The 15,542-nt window shown below is 38.4% G+C and overlaps 1 protein-coding gene across 1 annotated transcript in view; it reads right to left on the minus strand.

The window, feature by feature from the left end:
- SLC25A14 (solute carrier family 25 member 14) overlaps window positions 1-15,542 on the minus strand; it is a 45,225-nt gene that overhangs the window by 26,842 nt on the left and 2,841 nt on the right. The window contains exons 2-5 of the mRNA XM_007955748.2: window positions 11,985-12,078; window positions 9,482-9,629; window positions 6,968-7,062; window positions 5,565-5,650 (exon numbers count right to left, since the gene is read on the minus strand). Coding sequence (XP_007953939.1) covers window positions 5,565-5,650; window positions 6,968-7,062; window positions 9,482-9,629; window positions 11,985-12,078 — 423 coding nt within the window. The remainder of the gene's footprint in view (window positions 1-5,564; window positions 5,651-6,967; window positions 7,063-9,481; window positions 9,630-11,984; window positions 12,079-15,542) is intronic.

The following is a 15,542-nucleotide window of genomic DNA, read 5'->3' on the forward strand; positions in this document are numbered from 1 at the left end:
TCATTTATAATTATAGCATTTATTATGAAACAAGCATCAGAATTAAAGTACGAATCATTTAAAGCAAAACTGATGAAAGTTAATTTTTCATTATGGGAAATGAACAAATTTTACATTGATTGCTGACACAGCTAAGTTCACTGATTCATATTCTTTGCTGTAGAATACGTGACATATTCTTTTTGTAGAAAATGTAGTACATAGTAAAAATCTTAGTATCCTGGATCCTCTAAAAATTTTATAATCCCGTTTATCTCATTCTGCTAAAATGGCATATGCCACTTTTGCATTCTGTTGCTAATATTATAGTTGCATTTAAAAAGAAGTTACATCATGGATAGCTAAGACACACAAACACATGTATCTATATAACTCACATGTCCCATTTGAATATGAGTAAGCAGAGGAAGGGGCACCACAGATTATCAATATTTAGGGCCCTCACATGCCTTAATCTGGCCCTGTTAAGAGCCCTTCCTGACTTCACAGCTTTCTTCTCTTCCTACCTCTCTCGCCCATCTACCCTCCTTTCCCACCTGGTCTTGCCCCCCATCCTCTGCTGTCCAACACGCCCTGCCCCAGGCATTTGAGGTTCCTGTTGCTCTGGCTGAGGCCTACCATCTACCCACCTCCACATCAAATGCCCTCTTTTCTCCTGAAAGGTTTCTAGATGTTAAGGCCTGTTTTTTCCTTATGTAATCTTCTTTCAAACTAGAGGGAAAAGTTATTCAAGACCAGAGAAAGGCCAAGACGCTGGTCCCCACCACCTGTTGTTTTTAAAAAAATGGTCTGTCTTCCACTCAAATGAACACTTGGGCCCCCAAGGTAATGTTTTGATTATTCGGTTAATTTTCCAAGGTGCACGATAATGGTAAATAATTAAGATGGGTGCCAGATGTTTGGGCACAGGCGCAATTTCAGTGTTTGCCATTGCTATTTTCCTTAGATACGCCTCTGACAATAGGTTAAAATGAGAACCAAAGTGCCCACTGGTCTGGATAATGTGAACATTGTTGTTGACCCTGGGTAGAGTCGTCTTAATCAAGTAGTAGGGGAGGTGAGGTTCCTTCTTAAGAAAAGACATGAGTAGTGTTTTGAGGAGGCAAGAACGTCACCAGAAGTTACTTTAGGATAGAGAAATGTGAACATATTTATAAATTGATAGAAGGTAATTGGTAGAGAGGAGACTTAGTAGTGCAGTAGTTAAGCACTTGGCTGCTAACCGAAGGTTGGTGGTTGGAACTCACTAGCCACTCTGTGGGAGAAAGATGTAGCAGTCTGCTTTGGTAAAGATTACAGCCTTAGAAACCCTATGGGGCAGTTCTACCTTGTCTACAGGGTCACTATGAGTTGAAATCAACTCAACAGCAGTGGAAGAATTCTCACCTTTCCCACGGGTGACCTGGGTGCAATTCACAGCCTGTGTACCTCACTGTACAGTCACTACCCCTCTGTCAGTGAGCCATGCTTGTAGCTATGATGTTGAACAGGTTTTAGCAGAGCTTCCAGATAAAGATGGACTAAGAAGAAAGGCATGGCAATCTACTTCCAAAAATCAGCCAGTGAAGGCTTTCTGGTCCGATAGAGCCTGGTGGAAGCCCTGAGACTGTGGCCCCTAGCTGCCCTTCAGGTCTAGAAGTGAACCCGCCCCTGTGGCTTCCTGCCAAACAAAAGACAAGCCTATGAACTGAACATTTACATTTGGTAGAAACACTCCTTGGAGAGATCAATCATGGGAGAATAGAAGGGATGTGTATGCACGGGGAGATAGCTCAGGGGGCAGGAGTGCATGGGAAAGAAGTGGGAGGGGAGCTGTTAAATTGTGGGAGATTGCAGTCAATGTCATGAGACAAAGTGTACGTGAGCTGCTGTATGGAAAATGAATTCGCTCTGTAAACTTTCACCCGAATCACAATAAAATTTTTAAAAAATCAGCCATTGAAAGCACTATGGATCATAATGGTCCAACCCACAAATGATCTTGGTGATGGCACCAGACCAGGCAGTGTTCCATTCCACCATGCATGGGGTTGCCACAAGTTAGGGGCTGACTCAGAGGCAGCTAACAACAGTAACAAGCCAGTAGAGAGGAAGAGGCTGAAGACAGACGAAAAGAGGGCAAATGACGGAGAAATGCCCCAAATGAAACGGACGTGCATGAGACCAGAATCAAGTCATGGTTCTTAAACTTGATAGTGCATCAGAGTCATCTGGAGAGCTCATCAAAACACAGACTTCTAGGGCCCATCCCACAGTTCCTGATTCAGTAGGGTGGGGCCTGAGATTTTTCATTTCTAAAAAGTTCTCAGGTAATAATTATGCTGCTGGTCTGGGGACCACTCTTGAAGAACCATTACAGTACAGACAAAGTAAGGACAGGTACAGATGTAAGTTTATAGGTGACAGGTAGAAAGGACAGGAAGTTGAGAGGTAGATGGTGAGGTCACAGCAAGTAGAGTTGTCTTCTGAAGAGTAAGAAGAACTAGTACTTATAAAGAAGGCTCCTTGAGACTGTGCCCCTTAGATACTCTTCAAGCTAAGAAATTAACTTAACTCCCATGACTCAACTGGTAATCAAATGATAGCCAGACCTATAAGGTAAACTGTAACATCAGGAGGGTATGCACTCATTATAACAATCAAGCATATAAGATTAAGAGGACAGCATTTGCCCAGGGATAGAGCTAGGAAGGTGGGAGGGGGTGGGAAGGAAGAACAAAAGGAAGGGGTGGACGCAGGGAAAAAGTGGGAAGAATGCTCTCACAGTGTGGGAGTTGCAGTAAATGTTACAAAACAGAATATGTACAGATCGTTCCATGGAAAACAAATTTTCCCTGTAAACTTTCACTCAAATCACACACACATAGCAGAAAATGAGAGAAGAGGTTAAAAAAAGAAGAAGAAGAAGAAAAAGAAGGCTTAAAGATTTAAAATGTCACAGATAGGAAAAGGAGCTGTCCAAGTATAAATAAAAGGACGGAAAAGTCCAACTGAGACTACCTTTTCCCCATTGCCATTGAGCAACTCCTAATCATAGCAATCCCACAGGACAGAAGAGAACTGCCCCATAGGGTTTGCAAAGTTGTAAATCTTTACAGAAGCAGACTGCCACATCTTTCTCCCACAGGGTGGCTGGTGGGTTCAAATCCCCAACGTTTTGGTTAGCACCCAAGTACTTAACCACCATACCACCAGAGCTCCTTGGGACTAGAAACCCTGTATTTGTACTGTCACAATCTAAGATTATGCCTTTTCCCCCAGTAGCACTCAATCCTACCTAGGTAAAAGAAAGAAAAAAGTAGATGGTAGCATTAGTTAAGAGTTGTAATTTTGTCAACAGGTCGGTCGGGCAGAAAATTAAAATGAATGGTAAAAGAGTACATTAGATGATTAAGTCTAGGATCCAGTTGGATAAGAAAGGAAGTTTTAGAGTGAAGTACTGCTATTTTATTTTATTTTATGGTCTGTACCTCCCATGTACCTCTCTATGTCTTCCTCTTCCTCAATGCCACCATATTGATCACTCACATTTGGTACACTGCCTTTCCCTTCACCTAAATCAATACTTGTCTCTACCTATCTAGCAGTGTTCACTCCCCTCTCTTCTCACCTCTGGTAACCAACAAAGAAAGTTTCCTTCCATATATAAACCTTTCCTTGACTTTTTACAATAATGACCTAATACTGTATTTGTCCTTCTGTGATTGATTTATTTCACTCAACATAATGTCCTCCAAGTTCATCAATGTTATGTGATGTTTTGTAGATTCTACATTATTCTTTAGTGTTGCATAGTATTCCATCGTATGTATGTACCATAGTTTGCTTATCCATTCTTCTGTTGATGGACACCTAGGTTGTTCCCATCTTTTTGCTATTATAAACAGTGCTGTGATGAACATGAGTATGCATATATCTGCTCTTGTCCTGGCTCTCACTTCTGCTTTCCACAGTGGTTGTACCATTTTACAGTCCCACCAGCAGTGTATGAGAGTCCCAATCTCTCCACATCCTCACCAACACTTGTTATTTTCTGTCTTGTTGAACTTTGCTATTAGTGCTGAGTTGAGATGGTATCCCACTGTTGTTTTGATTTGCATCTCTCTAATGGCTAATGATCATGAACATTTCTTCATGTGTTTTTGGCTGCCTGAATATTCTCTTTGGTGAAGTGGCTATTCATGTCTTCTGCCCATTTTTTACTTGGATTGTTTGTCTGTACTAATATTCTTGAAAAGCAATCTAACAAGTCTAAGTGTTGCAGATATTCTTATATCTTCAGATACAGTCAATTCTCTTCATAAACACTTGTTCTGTGTATCTAGAGTGATACATTCCATAGCTCAATACTCTCACATAAGTCCAGAAAGAACATTTCATATCTGTTCTCCCTGTGCCACCACTGGTTTCTTTCATTTATGTTGTTTTTCAAGTCATTCTCTCAGTTCTCAAAACTCTCTGAATTGAAATAAACTGTTGTTTCTATAGTGCTCAAATAAATAAAGCAATTGTCTTCTTACTTTTCTCTCATATTCCCCCTAAAACAACTTTTTACAATCTGGGATCTTCTCTTACTTGTTAATTATATATTTAATGCTTTTACTGAATCACAAGTTTAAATATGGATAAAATATTTACCACTGTATGAGATAAAGTAAGATAAAGATTCATAGTATGAAAACAAATGCTTCATCTTATAATATCATTTCTATGGATTTAATGGACTTCAATTAATTATTAAAGGAGGCTTCCCCAAAACTATTATTTTGACTTATCTTTTTATTTGGCACACCAGGTTCTTATACCACAGGGCAATATACCACATTAAGACTGGGAGGGGAATGTGCTTTCTTTTGCAACATGGGAAAAGAGCTAACTATTATAAACATAGATTCTTTTCAGACCAGTTTTAGGAAATATAGTGAAACCTGTGACAGTCAGAACTCAAAGAGATTGCCTTGTTTTTCTCGGTCTCACTAGTTTTCTGCCTCTGACAGGGTGCAGTCTTACCACTTTCCTATTGCTCTCTATTAGTGGAAAGTACTTGAGTTTTCCTTCTGGGAAAGGTTTCTGCCTTATACAGGTTCCAGCTTTCGCAGGTTTTACTACAGTACAAACGGAAGTCAGGGATCTGAAAATTGAATCCCTTAAAATTGCATACCCCTTGGCAAGTCTCTGAAACAACTAGATGGCAGTGAGTTCGGTTTGGAGTTTTGGTTGGCAAGTCTTTAAGAACCTACAGAGGTCTGCAGACCCCAGTTTTAAGACCACTGGTTTTGTGCATAACACAATAGATTGACTACTATTATCTGCTATCCAGCAAGTACAGTGAGAGGCAGTTTACATATATTATCTGTAATCTTTAACAACCCTATGTGATAAGTGAGGCATTATCTTCACTTTACAAATGAGGAAAATGAGGAAACCTTTGGGGATTAAATGAGTTGCCCAAGGCTTTACAGCTGGCAAGTGACAAGAGTGGGATATGAATTCAAATGTGACTCAGAGCTCGTGTCCTTTTCACATCACACTGCACACACCCACCATCAGCAGATCTTTCTTACCTTTAGTACATCGGTGGGGTTAGCTATAGTGGAAGATATCACTCCTGACACTACCCCACAGATCATATTAATTAGAAGAGTTTCATCTGTAAAAAGGGGGAAAAAAAAAACAAAACCGAAAGGTCTGTTTGTGTTAGCTTCCAGTTTCTAAGAACAGAATACTGAGCTATCAGAGGAAGGAAACCTCAGGCATAGAAAAGACTTTAGGAATGAACCACAAACCTCAGGAAAATAAATTCAAATATTGCTAGATCCCAAATCAGCACTGAAATATATAAAAATTGTTAAACAGACATCATTATTTTGAAAAAATAATGTCCCTGGGACATGTCTTATTTACTTATATAACTGCTAATATCCCACATATTTGTTATTTCCCCATTCAACCATTTCAAACATCTTTTTTTTAAAAAAAAAAAACACTTTTTCTGTCTTCTTCTGGGGAAACACCAATGCTAATGACTCAGAAACTGAATGTTAAAAGATAAATTCTTATGTCTCATAGAACAAATGGTCTAAACATTATTTTTGATTGCTTTAAATGTATCCAAGCCTCTACTGATTTACAGAAGGCTTCTGCAGTCACATGTGAAAAAGCTATCATGTGAAACAAAGTCTCCTCAGTTAGAAAAAAGAACAAAGAAACCATGGAGCATATTGTTCCAAAGCTGAAAACTCAATCTTCACCACTCCTCCTCACCATGAGGAGCCTACAAATAGAAACTAGATAAACACAAATGAAGATTCTGTGAAAGGAAATTGTTTCAGAAAGAGATGAGGGGAACCCTTCAGGCTCCTTTAAGAAGAGGCTCCAGGAAGTTGACTTAGGACAATAAAGTGATGCAAAGGACATTACCCACAGAAGGGCTCTCCAGATGTCCCAAACCATCCAGCAGCCCCAGGCCTGTAGTAAAATAACCATTTAGTATAGTATCAGGCTGGAAATGCCAAGCAGCAAATAGAGAAACACAGGATAATACTGAGTGCGGGTAAGGTGGCCACCAGTACATCGGACTCTAGACTGTAACAGCCTAACATGATTCCACCTGAGATAAGCTTATCAAAACTGGCAGCTAGAGAATCTGCTATAGTTGAAATCCTTTTGCTGATGAAGACAGCATTTGTTTCTCTGGACAAGAGTGTCCCATGGTCCCTCTGGAATGGCCAGAACCTTTTTTTTTTTTTTTAATTGATGAGAAAAGGGACAAACCTGAAGAACAGGCCCTTCAACCCATATATCACTCCTGCAAGGACTTTTCCCAAATCAGCACAAGCACATTTTGTTCTTACAATAACTGCCAGCCATCCTCAGGCACCCCGTAATGAAACTACACATGATTTCAATAATCTCTAATAACCCCTTTGAGTATCACTCCAAAAGAGAAGGAGGGGTCTATACTGACCTTCCAAACGTTCTACAAATAATCGTTTCAAGCTTTGGTAAATGCCAATTTTAATGGTGCCATATGATGCCTGTCTTAGTAAAGCAGGGGCAATTCTGCCAAAAAGAAAGAAGGAAAGAAAAGTCAATTATATTCAATATATCTTTGCAGTTTATGGATATCTAGACAGCCACTACCCACCTCATTCCACCCAACAACAGCAGGAGATACAGTTTTTCAAGCACTCATGGAACATTCACCAAGACAGACCATACCCTGGGTCATAAAACAAACCTAAATAAATTGAAAACAATTACAATCATACAGAGTATGTTCCTCAATCATAAGGGAATCAAACTAAAAATCAGTAAGAAAAACAACAGGAAGCTTCTCCAACACTTGGAAATTAAACAAGACACTTCTAAACAATCCATGGGTCAAAGAGGACAACACAAAAGAAATTAAAAAAGAAACAAGAACCAAATGAAAATGAAAATTCAACATATTAAAAAAAATGTGGAATGCAACTAAAGCAGTGCTGAGAGTGAAATTTATAGCATAAAATGCTTACATTAGAAAAGAATAAAAGTCTCAAATCAATAATCTAACTTAGTACCTTGAGAAACTAGAAAAAGGACAAAATAAGCCCAAAGTAAACAGAAGGAAATAATAAAGAGCATAAACATATAAAATTGAAAACAAGAAAATAGAGAAAAATCAATGAAACAAAAGTCTGACTCTTTGGGGAAAAAAAATCAATAAATTGGTAAACCTCTAGCAAGACTCAAAGATAAAAAGAAAGAAGACACAAATTACTAATATCAGGATATAACAGGGGCTATAAGTACAAATCCTGCAGCTATTAAAAGACAAGGGAATATTATAATTTTATGCATATAAATTCAACAACTTAAAAGAAACAGACTAATTTCTCAAAAACCACTAACTACCAAAACAAGGATGAAATAAATCATTTAAACTGTCTCACAACCATTAAAGAAATTGAATCCATAATGAAAAAACTGCCAAACGAGAAATCTCCAGGTCCAGATCATTTTACTAGGGAATTCTATCAAAAATTTGAAGATTAACACCATTCTCACACAATCTCTTCCAGAAAATAGAAGAGGGAATCCTAATACCAAATTCAGACAAAGACTACAAAAAAGAAACTTACAGACCAATATCTCTCATGACCTTAGATTCAAAAATCCTCAACAAAATATTACTAAATTGGATCCAAAACCAAACCCAACCCCCTGCTATTGAGTCCATTCAGACTTATGACAACCTCCACAGGGTTTCCAAGGCTGTCAATCTTTATGGAAGCAGACTGCCTAATCTTTCTTCCATGGAACAGCTGGTGGGTTTGAACTGCCAACCTTTTCGTTAGCAGCCCAATGCCTTAACCACAGCGCCATCAGAGCTCCTTAAATTGGATCCAGTGATGTATAAAAATAATTATACACCATTACCCACCTCATAAGAGACTTAAAAAAAAAAAAAAACCCTCTACTTCCTAACAGTTGCTGATACATCTTTAAGTCATCAATAAGAGTTATTGGAGCCAAGATCTCAAATCCTGTTTAAATTCTGCTTACAAACTGGAGGTATTCTCACTTATACTTCCCTTGAAAGTCTTCCAAATTGTAGAACTATACTTTTGGAGTTATAAATAGGAAGTCACTGATAGCTCAAACAGTTAGGATTAAAAAGTGATGACTAAATATGCATATTCCTGATTTTATTACTTGCTATCAGAAAAAAAAATCTTGTGATTAACTACGCTGATAAAAGAACAAGGTGAGTCAGACAATCCATATATCACTGCCATTTAGCGTCAGGATGTATTATTTTATTTTTTTCCCCTACAACTATCAGAGGCTAATGTTAAAATTGATGTCCATTCTCTGAATACATAAACTGGTGGCCAAATGCAGGGGTAGCCTAGGAATCTGGCAGCAGATAAACTATAAACTGGACAATAAACCACAAAGTGATGACTAATCAAAAGATGACCAAAAATAAATAAAAAATGGCTCTTTCTCATACTACATTTTCTGTTTAAACTGCCAGAATTATTATTTGTTTAAAAAGGAAAATTTTATAAGAAGTTCAGTATCTGCCAATTCAGAAAGAATATCAAAGGAATACAGACAGTTAACTGATACTGCTATTGACAGTGGCTGTCAATGACCTTCATGATGCAATGTTATACTCCCCATTTTAAATGTATCACTTATAGCCAGATAAACACAAAATCGAAAGCTCAAGACTTGCAAGCTGGTGAAAAATAAACTGGAATGTCAATACTCAATTACAAATTCAGATGACAAATATGAAGCACACACACTGGATTATGGCTCCTTTCAAAAACATTTCTGTTCTAATTACTGCTGATAGATACTTGGTGAGGTATCTTTCCACATGTGGTCTGGTGCTACCCCATTTCATGAATCTCCTGCCCAAATAAAACTCATCTAAAACATTAAAAAAAATTCTATTCATGATATAAGGAAAAAAAGCCAATCTTACCCTGAATACAGAGCCAATACACCTTCTTCTTTATAAATTCGGAATAAGGCATGAAACATCCCTCTGTATTTTATCTCTTTGAAGCGGACATCGATGCTTTGGCCTTGAACTTGAAGTCTTGTCTTAGTAAGGTCCACAGGAAAAGTTCCTATTTAAAAACACTCATTTAGAAATATTTCCAAAGAGCAAAAGTTCAATTTTGGCTGAAGGTAAGCCAAGGAAGTCCTTTTCATACACACAGAAGAAACCTACTACAATACCACTGTCAAAGGATAAGAGTCAAGTGTGGTAAAGTGAAATGTACCATACCGTGTCTATGCAGCATGATTCAACACACAGTATAACTGAAACTGTGACATACTAAGGAACTTGAAGACCTTTAAGACTTTAAAACTTTCTAGTAATGATGATATAATTCAAAATAATTTCAATTTTGTTTATTTTCATCTGTAATGTATAATGTGGCATTTATCTGTCTCTTCTCCCCACCACCCCCAACCTCAAGTCTCTCCACCTTTCCCTCATAAAACCTCCCCAAACTTTCACAAAGATTTCGCAAGGGGTTGCTGCTCCAGCTACTATAGTATTACAAAGTTTTGCTCTGTTTTATCTATTATTAAGAAACAAAGAGTCCCCTAATACTATGGAAGATAATAGTAAAGTTCTGTTTGGCTCTACTCATCCTGGTCCCTGCGGTAATTCAGGACTAACACCAGCAGAGTGCTTGGGGTGGGAAGAATAACGTATTTCTTTAGCATGGTAAAATATACATAATATTTGCCCTGTTAGCTATTTCTAAGTGCACAATTCAGTGGCATTAATGACATTGACCATGTTATGCAACCATTGCCACTATCCATTTCCAAATTTTTGCATTACCCTAAACAGAAACTCAGTACCCCTTAAGCAAGAGCTCCCCATAGTCCCCTCTTCCCATAGTCCTTGGTTGTTGTTGTTGTTGTTGTTATGTGCCATCGAGTCAAACCCGACTCATAGCGACCCCTCCTTGGGTTTCCGAGGCAGTATCACTACAGAAGTAGGGTAGCCACTAATAAATGTTTGTTGCTATACATTTCGCTATCTTAGATATTTCATGTAAGTGGGATCCTACAATATTTGTTCCTTCATATATTACTCAGACAGCATTCTTTCAAACAGCATATTTTCACAGAACTGGGCAACATTTTGTTCCGTTATACATAAGGTCTACGTGAATCTGAAGTGACTCAATTTATCATGTATTTTTTATGTATTTCTTTAGAAACATTCTTTAAATGTACTTCTCTCATTATGTCAACACACAGAATGGTCATTACATTGATGAAATATGTTTCAAGGTCCACAAACTAACAGGATGACTATGTACCTCTGGGTACTGTTGACCCTGATTTCACAACGTCAGAGTCAAGAAAGTCAACAAAGATCAGCAGATTGTAGTCACTTATCAATAGTCTAGGAAAGAGGCAATTTGGAAGAAGAGGGGAAAATATGTAAAATATTTCCAAATTAAAATAAAATAGAGAAGGGTCTTGGTTCATGATTCACTATTCTTTTAAAATGAGTAAGAGGTTTGAAAAAAAGTTTAGATATTTACAAGGAACTTATAAACAATTTCAAAGAGGGATTACTAGTATAAAACCATAGTAGAACTCTCTGTTGTATCCAACTCCTGTATTTTCATGCATATTACTTAAGCCTGGCAAATTAACCAATCATTAGAATAACAAACATCCTAAATTTGACTTTTCTTGCTTCGACTGCTGTATCATTAGCATAGACTTTTTTTTTTTTTTTTTTTTTTTACTGTGCTTTGTGGATAGTGTGTTTTTATACCAATTGAGGGTTTGTAGCAACTCTTCATTCAGCAAGTGTATCAGGGTCATTTTTCTAACAGTACATGCCCCCTTTTTTTTTTATCTGCATCACATTTTGGTAATTCTCACAATATTTTAAACTTTTTCATAAAACTATTGTACACTTAATAGACTACCAAAAAACCCACTGCCATCGAGTTGATTCCAACTCATAGTAATACTATAGGACAGAGCAGAACTGCCCATAGGGTTTTCAAGGCAGTAAATCTTTACAGAAGCAGACTGCCTCACCCTTCTCCCTCAGAGTAGCAGGAGGGTTTGAACCACTGAATTTTTGGTTAGCAGCCCAATACTTTAACCACAATGTCATCAGAGCTCCTTCAACAGACTACAGTATAGTGTAAACATAACTTTTCTATGCACTGAGAAATAAAAAAAAAATTTGTATGACTCGTTTTATTGTAATATTCCCTTTACTGCGGTGGTCTAGAACCAAACCCATGATATCTCTGAGGTATTCTGACAGTACCTTCTCAGAAAACATTACTCGATGGCTTTGAGATAATAATTTGCGAAACAAAAAGGGTGAACTTCTTTTTACTTTTTCTCCAGTTTTCATGAAAAATAATTGCCGCGTTAGCTACCATTTATACCATAAGGAGCAGATTTGTCAATTTTCACATTCTTACCAAACTCAGCAACGATAGAGGCAAGGCCGCCATATACAAAGGGTTTCCAATTCAGACCAGACATCTCATGGCTTACAGTGGTACTTTTCTGGTGCTAAAAATAAACATAAATCAGAACAAGGCACAAAAGTGGGGAGCATTTGTTAGTGTCCGATCATATCATTCATAACAACAAAATTGGCAAATAAAAGATACAAAGGAAAAACCTCACCAATTGTGATGACACAAAATGGGGCATCCTGTTTTATGTGCTAGATAATCATGACTTTGTTCTTTACTGCCATTCTGTAGCAACAGACACGAGATTTCACTCAAAGCCCTTGCCCTTCATTCTCTACTTTTTGTCTTACCCCATCCCCACCCAAAGAGACTCAGTCCATCCAACACACTCAACTTAGACATTCAACTAGACAATTACAAGTGAAGGAACCAGGAGTTCAAATTCTATAGGCCAAGGCATCTCATAAAAGCAGTTCATAGTATTCAATTAGCTTGTTTCAGGTGCAAAGCACTAGCTCACACTCTGAGCCTTCTCCTCTCTCCACTAAACTTCAAAATTTTAGTTCATCTAGCTTCTTCTAGCTATACCCAACTCGTCCGCATTAGGAGCACTGAGCTAAGCACCTTTTCCATCTTCCTCCTAGCCACAACAGGAACGACAGCGATATGGATGATGCCTCCCTTCTCTCTGACGTTTAACATACAGCCATCTAGAGGATCTCCTTTTCCTTCTCTGGGGCCTTTTAAAACACATACATACAAATACTGTTTTTCCTTGTATGTTCTATTTAACAATATACTCTGCTCCCCTTCCCCTCTCTGACCTAGCATCTACAATCTTTTCAGCTTTTTCCTCTCTGTTTCTGACATTCCCAGCTCTTTCTCTGGTGCATTTTATTTTTCCCACAGCTCTGACCTCTAGGCCAGTGGTTTTCAAATTTTAGTGTGCACCAGAATCACCTATAAGGCTTATCAAAACAAAACATATATTGCTGGGCCGCACCTCAAGTTTCTGACTGCAAGTCTGGGTCTTGTCCTGATAATTTGTGAGTTCTCAAATAATTCTCCCACTTCCACATGGTAAGCACTGCTGCTCTCAGCATACCAACTGAATCCCAATCCAGCTGAAAGAAATCTCTTCTTAGGCTGGGCTCTCAGATTTCTTTGAAATATTTCTTTCTCAGAGTTTCACAGTGTGTATACTTCTGAACTTCACAAGCAACTTCAAGTGGTTTATGGTCAGGAGTAAAGACTCTGAAGTCAGACTGGCTAGGTTTGAATCCTGACTCCACCACTTACTAACTCTGTGACCTTGGCAAGTTACTTAACCTCTTTGTGCCTCTGTTTTCTCAACTATAAAATGACAATATTAATAAAAATTGTATCACAGAGTTACTGTGAAAATTAAATAATATATGCAAAACACCTAGAAATGTGTCTAACACCAAGCTTAATAATCTTAGCTATTATTATTCCATTTTTGAAAATTTAAGTGTCCAAATTTACATCTTAACAGGTATTACTGGCTGCCCAAACTACTACCCTCATCCCACTCACCCAATCTGGGGATTAGGGCCATTAAGTCACAGTCTCTTTTCAAGGAAGACGGTGTTTTGCTTTGTTTTGACATAAGGAATTCTCTGTAACTAAGCACAGAAGAACAATTTTCAAGAGAGGATGGCAAACACGCAGGCTAATGTTTCGGTTCAGGGCACAAAAACAATTATGGAAAGTTCTTTTCAATATAGTGTTATCAGCCAGCCCATCTGACAATACAGAGTGTGGGATACAAAACCCTTTTGGAGGAAACTCTAAAAAGCAAAATAGGAATAATAATAATTTTAAAAAAACATCGCTTTTAAATAGATTCTGATTCATAGTGACTTTATAGGACAGAGTAGAACTGCCCTGTAGGGTTTCCAAGGCTCTGGTGGTATAGTGCCTAAGGCATTTGACTGCTAACCAGAAGGCTGGCAGTTCAAACCCACCAGCCACTTCTTGGAAGGGAGACTGGACAATCTACTTCTGTAGAGATACTGCCTCAGAAACCCTAGGAGGGGTCACTGTAAGTTGGAATCAACTCAACGGCAGTGAGTTGTTGTTGTTGTTGTTGTTGTTTGGTTATTCTTTACAGAAGCAGACTGCCACATCTTTCTCCTGCGGAGCAGTTGGTAGGTTTGAACCACTGACCTTTTAGTTAGCAGGCATGCACTTTAACCACTAAGCCAGTATCAGCTGCAGCTTGAAATAAGAGTGTTGAGTACTAAATATTATCTTACCAACTTTTCAGCCATGTCTATACATTAACATTAAAATTGACAGTAAAACATGACACACATACGACAGTAGGCATGAAAAAGGGTCATTGGCATATGCCCTCTTTGAGTTGGAAGGGGAAAAGTGCACTCTTCATTCATTAATTTAAATTCCCCAAAAGTCTTAAATGTTTCAGAGTGCTCCGTTTTCTCTCCAAAGCATTCTCTTTATGACTTCTTTAAACTTTTCTCATTACAGAGAAAGCCTCTATCAGAGATTTAACACCTGCTAAACCGAGTCCATCCTGACTCACAGAGACCCTAGAGGACAGAGTAGAACAGCTCCATAAGGTTTCCCTAAAAAAGTTTTCACATCTGAGGTGAAATGAAATGAATAAATAAATAAATAAAGGCAACTAGTGCCTTGGTATCATAGAGCCTAAGGCATTTGACTGCTAACCAGAAGGCTGGCTGTTCAAACCCACCAGCCACTCCTCAGAAGGAAGATTGGGCAATCTACTTCCGTAGTGATACTGCCTCGGAAACCCAAGAAGGGGTCGCTATGAGTTGGATCCAACTCGATGGCAGTGAGTTTGGTTTTGGTTTGGTCCTGGTGGCATGGTGTCTAAGGTATTTGACTGCTAACCACAAGGTTGGCAGTTCAAACCCACCAGCCACTCCACGGAAGGAAGACTGGGCAATCTACTGCTGTAAAGGTTTACTACCTCAGAAATCCAAAGGGGGGGGGGTCACTGTGAGTCAGAATCGATTCAATAACAATGAGTAAGGTTTTTGGTTAGAGTGCCTTTTTAACAGCTAAATATACTTAATTTAAAGGACTGTTTTTCTTATGAAATCATGTTCTTCTTACTCCCAGAGCATAAAAACATATTACCTTTCTTGTGTGAAATGTTAGTAATAGTAGTTGGCAGTTGATTCAGTTTAGTGTCCTTACTTGGCAAAATAAGACTGACCATCCTATATTTGTGCCCCCTCTTCACATTTTAATTTAAATTTTATTGGTCCATGAAATCCACAAGTATGAGGACCACTGTCTAAATCCAATACTGCTACCACCACTACTACCTCCTCACTCCCGTCAGATAGTAAAAACGTTTGCCTTCCAAAAAAAAAGAAGGTGGGGACCAAGTTTGCTGGTCCAATAGAGCCTGGTGTAACCACTGAGACTATGGCCCCTAGCTGCCCTTAAGGTCTGGAATTGAACCCACAACTGTGGTTTCCAGCCAAACAAAGTACAGGCATGTGAGTTAAACATTTACCTCAAGTAGACACACGCCCTGGA

Source organism: Orycteropus afer, unplaced genomic scaffold, assembly GCF_000298275.1.
Source record: "Orycteropus afer afer isolate SDZICR_OR568_19922 unplaced genomic scaffold, OryAfe1.0 scaffold00538, whole genome shotgun sequence".
In the NCBI taxonomy this organism is placed as follows: domain Eukaryota; kingdom Metazoa; phylum Chordata; class Mammalia; order Tubulidentata; family Orycteropodidae; genus Orycteropus; species Orycteropus afer.